This window comes from Salmo salar, chromosome 09 (assembly GCF_965601325.2).
Source record: "Salmo salar chromosome 09, fSalSal1, whole genome shotgun sequence".
Taxonomy (NCBI): Eukaryota; Metazoa; Chordata; class Actinopteri; order Salmoniformes; family Salmonidae; genus Salmo; species Salmo salar.
The window spans coordinates 40,103,481-40,116,027 of NC_138299.1; the positions used below are offsets into that span (position 1 = coordinate 40,103,481).

Consider the following 12,547-nt stretch of genomic DNA (forward strand, 5'->3'; position numbering starts at 1 on the left):
TGGGATGAATTGGAATACCGACTACGAGCCAGGCCTAAATGCTCTTGTGGCTGAATGGAAGCAAGTCCCCACAGCAATGTTCAAACATCTAGTGGAAAGCCTTCCCAGAAGATTCATTATTATGTAATCACTATAAACACAATGCTGACTGCAGGCCTATTTATTAGCTATTGGGTTTGATTCATTCTTGGTTAATATTGTTTTATTTCTCTCTTATATGTTTATGTTCATGTTTATGGCCAGAGGTTTGACCCTTGGCCTAGGGCCACCAGTGTGAAATAGGCCTGCAGCCTATATGCCTGTCTGGTGCCTACTTGTAGGCCTATTGCCAGCTATGTGGTCTGATGTATGCTATTTTCAACACTCTGAACTTTTTGTCTATTTGTATATTTGACACAGAAATGGACAATTATTTGAGTTTAACCGGATTTTCAAACAATAATTAAATATATTGCGTATAAATTCTGGCATAATGGCAGTGAAGCAGCAGCCGTTACTCCACTACCTTTAGGACCTAGTGGAGACACTATCAGTCCGCTGGCCCCTGCAGTGTGAGCCGAGCATCTGGCGGAGTGCTGGCCGGCTGGCGTGGTGGAGGACGGGGAGAGAAGAAGAAGGAGGATCCGGGAGCAAGCGACAACAAAAAGGGTCTGGCCTGGGACTTGGCAAAACGGGTAATGAACACCGTGATTCACTCGTTTAAAAACCATAGCCCGTTATTACCAAACCCTCTGTAGGGCTAACCTTTATCAGAACACACACAGTCAGTTAGATCCTTTAGAACGGAAGGAAGACTGGCTGCACTCGATCGTGGTGGTGGGGGAAACAGTATTCCTTTTTGTGCTTTTGCAGATATGTGGTGACTGACTTGTGATTAGACATTGCGATACTCAGTTGAACTTGGTGACCGCGTATTTGTACATACAGAAAGGCGATTGTTTCTACAGAATACACGCCCGTCTGAAACTAACGGGGTTTTGTCCATCAAATGGTTGTGGCCTATAAACGCGGTACAGTCCCACCGGGTTAGATGCTGATTTCCCCTTCAAATACGTGTACAATTAGGTAATTTACGCCTGCAATAGTGACAAATGCAGTAGACCGCCAGCCATGTGTTCATAGATAAAGTCATTAATTCAATCAGAATTGTTATAATGCATCATATTTGTGATTTTTGCTGACAGTGGAACAGTAGGTGACATTGTATTCACAATTTTTTATATATATATATATTTAAAAAGTAACACGTTTTGTAGCTGCAATATCATTTCCCGCAACATTGTTCTCTTCCCACGAACAAATGGAAATATGCATTTAAACTGGAACGACAGTGATAGGCTACATTTACCAATATGTTTAGATTGATTTTAACTATCATTCAAATGTTTTCAATGACGCATTAATGCAACATTTGTATCAATGTGTCAGAAAGTCTGTCTGCGCGCGTGGGTGAACGTGTGTCTGGAGCACTCTATCTCCGGCACTTATCGGTAGACGGTAGTGTAGTACTAGCTAGTGAAAATGGGGGCAATAACAAAAAACACCAAGGACGTTTAGCCTATATCAAGACTAGGCCTATATCTCAAGCCTTCTGGAAAAATCGATGAAAAGTATAACATTGATACTGTATTTATAAGTGCACATGGCTAGCTATGGATCACAATAGGCAGAGAGGTAGGATGCTAGGCTAGGCCTTGCATGGAGCCAGCAATCAGTGCAAAGGAGTGTCTCGTTTGACCACAGGTGTTGGGCTATAGTGAGAATCTAATCTGCATATAGATTATTATATGCATAATGCACCGGTAATAGTTTATTCGATAACGCCATAGAGCCCTACAGGCCTACACGTGTGGTATATTGTGTGAGAGAAACGGGAGAAACCAGAGAGAACTTACACTATTTAAGCAGGCTTAAAATGTTTTTCCCTGTAGCTCAGTTGGTAGAGCATGGTGTTTGCAACGCCAGGGTTGTGGGTTCGATTCCCACGGGGGGCCAGCACAGAAATAAAATGTATGAAATTGTATGAAATGTATGCATTCACTACTGTAAGTCGCTCTGGATAAGAGTGTCTGCTAAATGACTAAAATGTAAAATGTAAATGTTTTTCTAACTAGTAAAGGCACAACTGGAGTAGATGGCATGTAAAGCCATTGACAATTTGACTCTAGTAGGCCCTACCTTTGCCTGATCAGATCACTGCAGGCATAGTAGAGAGACTGACATTCATTGAATCCAATCTGTAGGTATAGGCTAGAATCATGTTCAACTTAACACAAAAACGAAGGAATAATAATAATGTAATAATATATATACTATTTTAATAATAAATAGTTGTATTGACAGTTTTTCAACGTACATGATTACATTTGTTGTTCTTCATTTTGCAGGATCATCGAAGGTTCATTTAAGGATCGTCATTTTTTTGTTCCTTTGATTTTATTTCTCATATTTTGAAGCTTCTTCTGTTTTCCATTGAGAATATCATCCGTACGATTTGCACTCTTGGCGATGCCGTCCAACACTGTTGCCACCAACAACAGCGCTGCATTCCAAAGCTTAGACTACACCTGTGATGCATCTGGGAACAGAATGGTAAGAAACAAACAGCTATGTAAAGCAAAACTACTGTCATTAAAACACTAACATTTTGTTACTGTGTTATTACGTTATAACAGTGTGTTTTACCCATATTGATCAGAGATTCTATCATGGATTTATTTTGCATTATTTATCTGAACCACTGTGTAACTGATTACCATCTCCATCATTTCCATACGAGAATAAACATAAAGCAGGTTCACCCACCAGATGTTTCCATTGTATGTAAGGATTCATATGAGTCTATACTCTATACAGTTATACTATAAACATCATAACATGTCATGCTGGGTTACTGTAAGTTAGACACCCATTAGCCACATTAACAACTGCTGCCGTGAAAGGGGCTTTATAAATACATTTGATCAATTGCATTACATTATTGATAACAAAATGATTGTGTTCTCTCTCATTGTGCCTGTTAAAATGGTGACAGTGTTTTCTTACTGTTACATGGGGCGTTGGCTGTTATATCTAATGCTGTGCCAGCCAGCCAGTTGCTGCTGAAACGGCTCTCTCTATGTGTTATACTGGGACATTTATCCTCCTCTCTTTCTCTTCCTCTCTTCTCTCTCCTCTACTACGCTCTCCCATCACACTGCCCGCCCAATGTAGTCCTGTTGCTAAGCAACAACCATTGCCTTAAATAAACCGACTGCCGACGGAAATTGTGCCAGAGATATCGAATAATGCCAGAGTGTGTTATAGGGTTCACACAAAAGGCAATAACAAAATAGTCTTTGTATTTTATGCCATCTATTGTTTCCATGTCTTTTAGTCATGTCTTATGGTATGTTGTGTTTCATTGAAAATGTGGAGGATTTTGACAATACAATAGAAGGCGACATGTCAATGGAATCTGACAGCACTGAATTGTGCCTGTAGTGGCGGGCTGGTGGTGTCTCCAAACGAAGCATGATTTAGGGCTGCATATAAAACATTCGTATTCTAGAATTCTGCCCATGCAGTTACCTCGTTTCCACGCTCCTTGATTTTTATAATTTGGTGACTGCTCATCCTGTATGGGGTAGCACTCGGAGAGGCCACGCAGTACCAATGCTCCTGTGGTGGGGCCAGGCTAAACCAGGCACTAGTCGTTTGTCCCAAATGGCACTCTATTCTCTATATACTGTAGTGCACTACTGTTGACCAAGGCCCATAGGGTTCTTTGCACTTCATAGGGAATAGGGTGCCATTTGGGACGTAGCTCTAGAAAGGAGAAGGGAAATCACTACTGGAGAAATAAACAACAGATAATGAAAATGTACAGTCAGATAATCGTATTAATCTTATATAAGGAGGAGATTAGATTTAGAAGATTATGTGAATGATTTTAGGTCAGTGGATCCACGTACTAGATACTACTATAGATTTACTACCAATAATATGCCTCCATAATATGACTGCTTATAAGACTGCCTTTAAGAAGTCCAGGCTGTTTGTCATCAGTAGCACCCACCTCGTGATGCTTATAGCTGGTTGCTAAGCAGGATTTGATCTGCCTCAATTAATTGTTCAAGCTTGTCTCTCTTCATAGCCCCACAACAGACTCAGTAAGACACTCAGTCAGTACATGTTATTCAGTCAATATTGAACCCCGGTGGCCTGTATTCACAAAATAGTCTTAGTTAGAGTAGGAGGAGTGCTGATCGAGGATCAGGTCCCCCAGGTCCATATCACCTTATTCATTATCATCTAAAAGGCAAAACAGATCCTAAATCAGCAGTCTGAGACATTTTATAGAAGCATCTACATTAGTATTATCATATGTTCCATCAACCCCAGGGGTGCTGCATCGGGGTGGACAGAAAACCAATGGGGGTGCTGCATCGGGGTGGACAGAAAACCAATGGGGGTGCTGCATCTGGGTGGACAGAAAACCAATGGGGTGCTGCATCGGGCGGACAGAAAACCCCAGGGGTGCTGTATCGGGGTGGACAGAAAACCAATGGGGTGCTGCATCGGGTGGACAGAAAACCCCAGGGGTGCTGCATCGGGGTGGACAGAAAACCCCGGGGGTGCTGCATCGGGGTGGACAGAAAACCCCGGGGGTGCTGCATCGGGGTGAACAGAAAACCCCAGGGGTGCTGCATCGGGGTGAACAGAAAACCCCAGGGGTGCTGTATCGGGTGGACAGAAAACCCCAGGGGTGCTGCATCGGGGTGAACAGAAAACCCCAGGGGTGCTGCATCGGGATGGCCAGAAAACCCCAGGGGTGCTGCATCGGGATTAACAGAAAACCCCAGGGGTGCTGCATCGGGTGGACAGAAAACCCCAGGGGTGCTGCATCGGGATGGACACATTAATCAAATGCAACGTGCTGGACGGGGTCTACACACACACACACACACACACAAGCAGTGTCTTTGTAACAGTGTCAATAGGGGAATGTGTCTGGGTGAGATCAGGCTCTGTGCTGTCCCGCACTCAAAGAGACGTTCACATCCCATGTGTCCTATTGTCTTCATCCTAAAGCGGAATAGGATGGAGACCTATTGAGAGACCTTAAACTGTTTAACAGTTGGAATGGATAAATACTGTATACTGTTATACTACAATTAGAATCGCATTACACATTCAAACTGCCTGTCAATCCTATGGGTGATGCTTACTATGCATTTCCTGTCAACTTGCGATTCTAAACTGTTCATGTGAAGCTGTGAAGACTTGGAACGTTTACAGTAGAGCTATACAGGGAATTCGGGGTACAATTTTGGGGTCAAAGTTGACACATTAGATTAGCTAGTTGTGGGGACTGATGTCACATTTTCAATATGGTTGGTTTATGAACTTGTGATTCTACCTGACTCTACTTTGATTATATCTGATTCTACTGTGAATTTCCTGACTCTACTTTGATTGTATCTGATTCTACTGTGATTCTTCCTGATTCTACTGCGATTCTACCTGATTCTACTGTGATTCTTCCTGATTCTACTGCGATTCTACCTGATTCTACTGTGATTCTACCTGATTCTACTGTGATTCTACAGTGATTCTACTTGATTCTACCTGATTCTTCATATGAGATTGATAATATTGTGTTGTGTCATTGTTTGATAGAGGGAGAGCACGATACTGGACAAAGAGCTGGCACCAGAAGAGAAATCCTCTAAAAGCAACACCAGCTGTAAAGAGGGCCGGCCTGCTGGGAGAAAACACAAGCAGATCACTGTAAGTAGATCATTTGTAATAATATCTTTATTTGACTTTTTCACAACAATCAATAAACAAAGTGTCAGAAACACTGTCATGCAGACCTGAAGGCCACACACACATTGTATGTTTATTGTAAAGCTAGCAGAATATACAATTTGTGGTAGGGGAAACACTGTGTCGGAGGCTGTGTGAATCACAGAGTTGTCATTGGAAATTGTTCTCTTGCGAGTTTCATCATCCAATTATTTAAATTCTACAGGAGTGCAAGTTTCACCGAGGTGATATGTTGGCACATGAGAATTATTAGAATATGGCTATTATTATTTAATTATTGCATTTTATCCATGCTGGCTTTCACGGACTACTTGAGACATGAAACAGATAGGTGAAGGGCATATAGGCTGTCGTCAATTTATTAATTAGCAATTTTTCTAAATGGGTAATGGAAGCACTTCAACCAGTTAATCTCACTGAAACTGACCTATTAGCCAGGGGAGTTCATCTCACTGAAACGGACCTATTAGCCAGGGGAGTTCATCTCACTGAAATTGACCAGTTAGCCAGGGGAGTTAATCTCACTGAAACTGACCTATTATCCAGGGGAGTTCATCTCACTGAAACTGACCTATTAGCCAGGGGAGTTCATCTCACTGAAACTGACCTATTATCCAGGGGAGTTCATCTCACTGAAACTGACCTATTATCCAGGGGAGTTCATCTCACTGAAACTGACCTATTATCCAGGGGAGTTCATCTCACTGAAACGGACCTATTAGCCAGGGGAGTTCATCTCACTGAAATTGACCAGTTAGCCAGGGGAGTTAATCTCACTGAAACTGACCTATTATCCAGGGGAGTTCATCTCACTGAAACTGACCTATTAGCCAGGGGAGTTCATCTCACTGAAACTGACCTATTATCCAGGGGAGTTCATCTCACTGAAACTGACCTATTATCCAGGGGAGTTCATCTCACTGAAACTGACCAGTTAGCCAGGGGAGTTAATCTCACTGAAACTGACCAGTTAGCCAGGGGAGTTCATCTCACTGAAACTGACCAGTTAGCCAGGGGAGTTCATCTCACTGAAACTGACCTATTAGCCAGGGGAGTTCATCTCACTGAAACTGACCAGTTAGCCAGGGGAGTTAATCTCACTGAAACGGACCTATTAGCCAGGGGAGTTCATCTCACTGAAACTGACCAGTTAGCCAGGGGAGTTCATCTCACTGAAACTGACCTATTAGCCAGGGGAGTTCATCTCACTGAAACTGACCAGTTAGCCAGGGGAGTTAATCTCACTGAAACGGACCTATTAGCCAGGGGAGTTCATCTCACTGAAACTGACCAGTTAGCCAGGGGAGTTCATCTCACTGAAACTGACCTATTAGCCAGGGGAGTTCATCTCAGTGAAACTGACCAGTTAGCCAGGGGAGTTAATCTCACTGAAACGGACCTATTAGCCAGGGGAGTTCATCTCACTGAAACTGACCAGTTAGCCAGGGGAGTTCATCTCACTGAAACTGACCTATTAGCCAGGGGAGTTCATCTCAGTGAAACTGACCAGTTAGCCAAGGGAGTTAATCTCACTGAAACTGACCAGTTAGCCAGGGGAGTTAATCTCACTGAAACTGACCAGTTAGCCAGGGGAGTTCATCTCACTGAAAGTGACCAGTTAGCCAGGGGAGTTCATCTCACTGAAACTGACCAGTTAGCTAGGGGATTTCATCTCACTGAAACTGACCAGTTAGCTAGGGGATTTCAGCTGATCAATCAACACACAGTGCAGTGACAACTACCAGTGTTAAGAAATATATGGAGACTGTGATGTTGAACGTCTGAAAGTTTGATATTGAAAGTATGATGAAGAAATATTGAAATTCTTAGATAAAAATAAAAAAAAAGACACTACCATTCAAAAGTTTGGGGTCACTTAGAAATGTCCTTGTTTTTCAAAGAAAAGCACATTTTTTGTCCATTAAAATGACATCAAATTGATCAGAAATACAGTGTAGACATTGTTACTGTTGTTAATGACTATTGTAGTTGGAAACGGCTGATTTCTTTATGGAATATCTAGGCGTACAGAGGCCCATTATCAGCAACCATCACTCCTGTGTTCCAATGGCATGTTGTGTTAGCTAATCGAAGTTTATAATTTTAAAAGGGTAATTGATCATTATAAATCCCTTTTGCAATTATGTTAGCACAGCTGAAAACTGTTGTTCTGATTAAAGAAGCAATAAAACTGACAATCTTTAGACTAGTTGAGTATCTGGAGCATCAGCATGTGTGAGTTCGATTACAGGCTCAAAATGGCCAGAAATGAAGACCTTTCTTCTGAAACTCGTCAGTCTATTCTTTTTCTGAGAAATGAAGGCTATTCCATGCGAGAAATTGCCAAGAAACTGAAGATGTTGTACAACGCTGTCTACTACTCCTTTCACAGAACAGCGCAAACTGTCTCTAACCAGAATAGAAAGAGGAGTGGGAGGCCCCAGTGCACAATTGAGGAAGAGGACAAGTACAGTGTCTAGTTTGAAATACAGACACCTCACAAGTCCTTTACTGGCAGCTTCATTAAATAGTACCCGCAAAACACCAGTCTCAACTTCAACAGTGAAGAGGTGACTCCAGGATGCTGGCCTTCTTAGGCAGAGTTCCTCTGTCCAGTGTCTGTCTTCTTTTGCCCATCTTAATCTTTTATTTTTATTGGCCAGTCTGAGAAATGACTTTTTCTATGCAACTCTGCCTAGAAGGCCAGCATCCCGGAGTCGCCTCTATTGACTTTTCACTTCACCTCTTTTTATTTAATCAATTTTAGAGTATGGCTGTAACGTAACAAAATGTGGAAAAAGTCAAGGGGTCGGAATACTTTCCAAATGTACTGTGACCTCTGGCAGGGGCCAGTTGTAGGTCACTGGGTCAAAGGTCATTGGTTCGTGTTGTGTAACACCCTGGTACTAACAGAAAGCATTGTATCTCTCACTCTTACTTACTCTCTCTCACACACTGTCTCTCACTCTCTCTCACACACACTGTCTCTCTAACTCTGTCTCTGTCTCTCACTATCTCTCACTCTGTCTTTGTCTCTCACTCTCTGTCTCACTATGTCTTTGTCTCTCACTATCTCTCACTCTGTCTCTGTCTCTCACTATCTCTCTCACTCTGTCTCCACTCTCTGTCTCACTCTGTCTCTGTCTCTCTCTCACTCTGTCTCTCACTATCTCTCTCTGTCTCCACTCTCTGTCTCACTCTGTCTCTCTCTCTCTAACTCTGTCTCTCTTCTTCTCACAATGTTTCGGTTAAATGCTCTCCTTTTTTTCTTATGTCAGTGAGAAATCAGTGGATTTTGCTTTCAGAACTGTTCTCTGAAAATAGCTTGACAAATTTTTATTTATTTTATTTCACCTTTATTTAACCAGGTAGGCCAGTTGAGAACAAGTTCTCATTTACAACTGCGACCTGGCCAAGATAAAGAAAAGCAGTGCGACACAAACAACAACACAGAGTTACACATGGAATAAACAAACATACAGTCAATAACACAATAGAAAAGTCTATATACAGTGTGTGCAAATGATGTATGATAAGGCAATAAATAGGCCATAGTGGCAAATAATTACAGTTTAGCAATTAAACACTGGAGTGATAGATGTGCAGAAGATGAATGTACAAGTAGAGATACTGGGGTGCAAAGGAGCAACAAAAATAAATAACAGTATTGGGATGAGGTAGTAAGATGGGCTGTTTACAGATGGGCTATGTACATGTGCAGTGATCTGTGAGCTGCTCTGACAGTTGGTGCTTACAGTTAGAGAGGGAGATATGAGTCTCCAGCTTCAGTGATTTTTGCAATTCGTTTCCAGTCATTGGCAGCAGAGAACTGGAAGGAAAGGCGGCCAAAGGAGGAATTGGCTTTGGGGGTGACCAGTGAAATATACCTGCTGGAGTGCGTGCTATGGGTGGGTGCTGCTATGGTGACCAGTGAGCTGAGATAAGGCAGGGCTTTACCTAGCAAAGACTTATAGATGACCTGGAGCCAGTGGATTTGGCGACAAATATGAAGCGAGAGCCAGCCAACGAGAGCATACAGGTTGCAGTGGTGGATAGTATATGGGGCTTTGGTGACAAAACAGATGGCACTGTGATAGACTGCATCCAGTTTGCTGAGTAGAGTGTTGGATGTTATTTTGTAAATGACATCGTCAAAGTCAAGGATCGGTAGGATAGTCAGTTTTACGAGGGTATGTTTGGCAGCTTGAGTGAAGGAGGCTTTGTTGTGAAATAGGAAGCCGATTCTAGATTTAATTTTGGATTGGAGATGCTTAATGTGAGTCTGGAAGGAGAGTTTACAATCTAACCAGACACCTAGGTATTTGTAGTTGTCCACATATTCTAAGTCAGAACCGTCCAGAGAAGTGATGCTGGACGGGTGGGCAGGTGTGGGCAGCGATCGGTTGAAGAGCATGCATTTAGTTTTACTTGTATTTAAGAGCAGTTGGAGGCTACAGAAGGAGAGTTGTATGCCATTGAAGCTCGTCTGGAGGTTTGTTAACACAGTGTCCAAAGAAGGGCCAGATGTATACAGAATGGTGTTGTCTGCGTAGAGGTGGATCAGAGAAACACCAGCAGCAAAAGCGACATCATTGATGTATATAGAGAAAAGAGTCGGCCCGAGAATTGAACCCCGTGGCACCCCCATAGAGACTGCCAGAGGTGCGGACAACAGGCCCTCCGATTTGACACACTGAACTCTATCTGTGAAGTAGTTGGTGAACCAGGCGAGGCAGTCATTTGAGAAACCAAGGCTGTTGAGTCTTCTGATAAGAATGTGGTGATTGACAGAGTCGAAAGCCTTGGCCAGGTCGATGAATACAGCTGCACAGTATTGTCTCTTATCAATGGCGGTTATGATATCGTTTAGAACCTTGAGCATGGCTGAGGTGCACCCATGAACAGCTCGGAAACCAGATTGCAAAGCAGAGAAGGTACGGTGGGATTCGAAGTGGTCGGTGATCTGTTTGTTCACTTGGCTTTCGAAGACTTTATAAAAGGCAGGGCAAGATGGATATAGGTCTGTAACAGTTTGGGTCTAGAATGTCCCCCCTTTGAAGAGGGGGATGACCGCGGCAGCTTTCCAATCTTTGGGGATCTCAGACGATATGAAAGAGAGGTTGAACAGTAATAGGGGTTGCAACAATTGCGGCGGATAATTTTAGAAAGAGAGGGTCCAGATTGTCTAGCCCAGCTGATTTGTACGGGTCCACATTTTGAAGCTCTTTCAGAACATCGGCTTTCTGGATTTAACAATGGATATGTTTTAGTTCTACCCCATCCACATCGCAGTATAGTTAGGATTGGCTTCTCTAAAGAGCCTGGTAAGGAATGAAAATAAACAGTCATTAGTCTGATATAATAAAATCATTTTCCACAACATCAACATGTTCTAAAGTGTCAGATCTCTTGTCTCATTAGGCATTAGACTGTTGCTAACAGAGTCAGATACATACTTCACCTGTCTCTGTGTGGGTGTCTGTCTCTCATTCTCTGTCTCTCTCGTTCCCTGCCTGACTGCCTGCCTGTCTGCCTGTCTCTGTCTCGTTCCCTGCATGCCTGTCTGTCTCTGTCTCTCTCTCGTTCCCTGCCTGACTGCCTGCCTGTCTGTCTGTCTCTGTCTCGTTCCCTGCCTGCCTGTCTGTCTCTGTCTCTCTCTCGTTCCCTGCCTGACTGCCTGCCTGTCTGTCTGTCTCTGTCTCGTTCCCTGCCTGCCTGTCTGTCTCTGTCTCTCTCTCGTTCCCTGCCTGACTGCCTGCCTGTCTGTCTGTCTCTGTCTCGTTCCCTGCCTTCCTGTCTGTCTCTGTCTCTCTCTCGTTCCCTGCCTGACTGCCTGCCTGTCTGTCTGTCTCTGTCTCGTTCCCTGCCTGCCTGTCTGTCTCTGTCTCTCTCTCGTTCCCTGCCTGACTGCCTGCCTGTCTGTCTGTCCCTGCCTGACTGCCTGCCTGTCTGTCTGTCTCTGTCTCGTTCCCTGCCTGCCTGTCTGTCTCTGTCTCTCTCTCGTTCCCTGCCTGCCTGCCTGCCTTCCTGCCTGCCTGTCTGTCTTTCTGCCTCTCTCTCGTTCTCTGTCTGCCTGCCTGCCAGTCTGTCTTTCTGTCTCTGTCTCGATCTCGTTCCCTGCCTGTCTGCCTGCCTGTCTTTCTGCCTGCCTGCCTTTCTGCCTGCCTGTCTGTCTTTCTGTCTCTGTCTTTCTTTCACTCTGCATCTGTCCGTCCTTCCGTCTGTCTGAGACGATGGACGCTTCAGACGTGATGTTGTCAGTGTAGACAGACAGGCCAATCTCAGTGTAGACAGACAGGCCAATCTCAGTGTTGACAGACAGGCCAATCTCAGTGTTGACAGACAGGCCAATCTCAGTGTTGACAGACAGGCCAATCTCAGTGTTGACAGACAGGCCAATCTCATCTCGCTAGTAGACATGCTCTACTTTCCTTTGCTATGACCTAGTAATGGAATTGTCTCCGAAATGCTTTTTAACACTATTTTTAGGCAGTAGTCTCTAGCAGAGACACTGCGGAGAAAAGATCGCTCTCCCACCAGTTCACATTTCCTCTTCTTCAAGCATTTTAAAAGGAGTTCATTTTCTAGGTCACTAAAAAGAGGTGTAAATCTTGTGATCAACATGTTATATGAGATACTTGACATGTGATTTTTATATGTACTTATCTGAAAAGAGTAGAGGCATGCCTGGTGATATAGATATATGATTATATAGATTTACAATGTAGTTGAATCA

General features: G+C 43.5%; 1 protein-coding gene across 5 annotated transcripts in view; it reads left to right on the forward strand.

Annotated features, from left to right (window-relative positions):
- Nucleotides 1-548: 548 nt before the first annotated feature.
- LOC106611330 (DNA (cytosine-5)-methyltransferase 3A) overlaps nt 549-12,547 on the forward strand; it is a 61,725-nt gene continuing 49,726 nt past the window's right edge. For all 5 annotated transcript variants that reach the window (XM_014211429.3, XM_045723655.2, XM_045723653.2 and 2 more), the window contains exons 1-3: nt 549-674; nt 2,388-2,592; nt 5,662-5,772. In XM_014211429.3, coding sequence (XP_014066904.3) covers nt 2,509-2,592; nt 5,662-5,772 — 195 coding nt within the window. In that variant the 5' untranslated portion in view covers nt 549-674; nt 2,388-2,508. The remainder of the gene's footprint in view (nt 675-2,387; nt 2,593-5,661; nt 5,773-12,547) is intronic.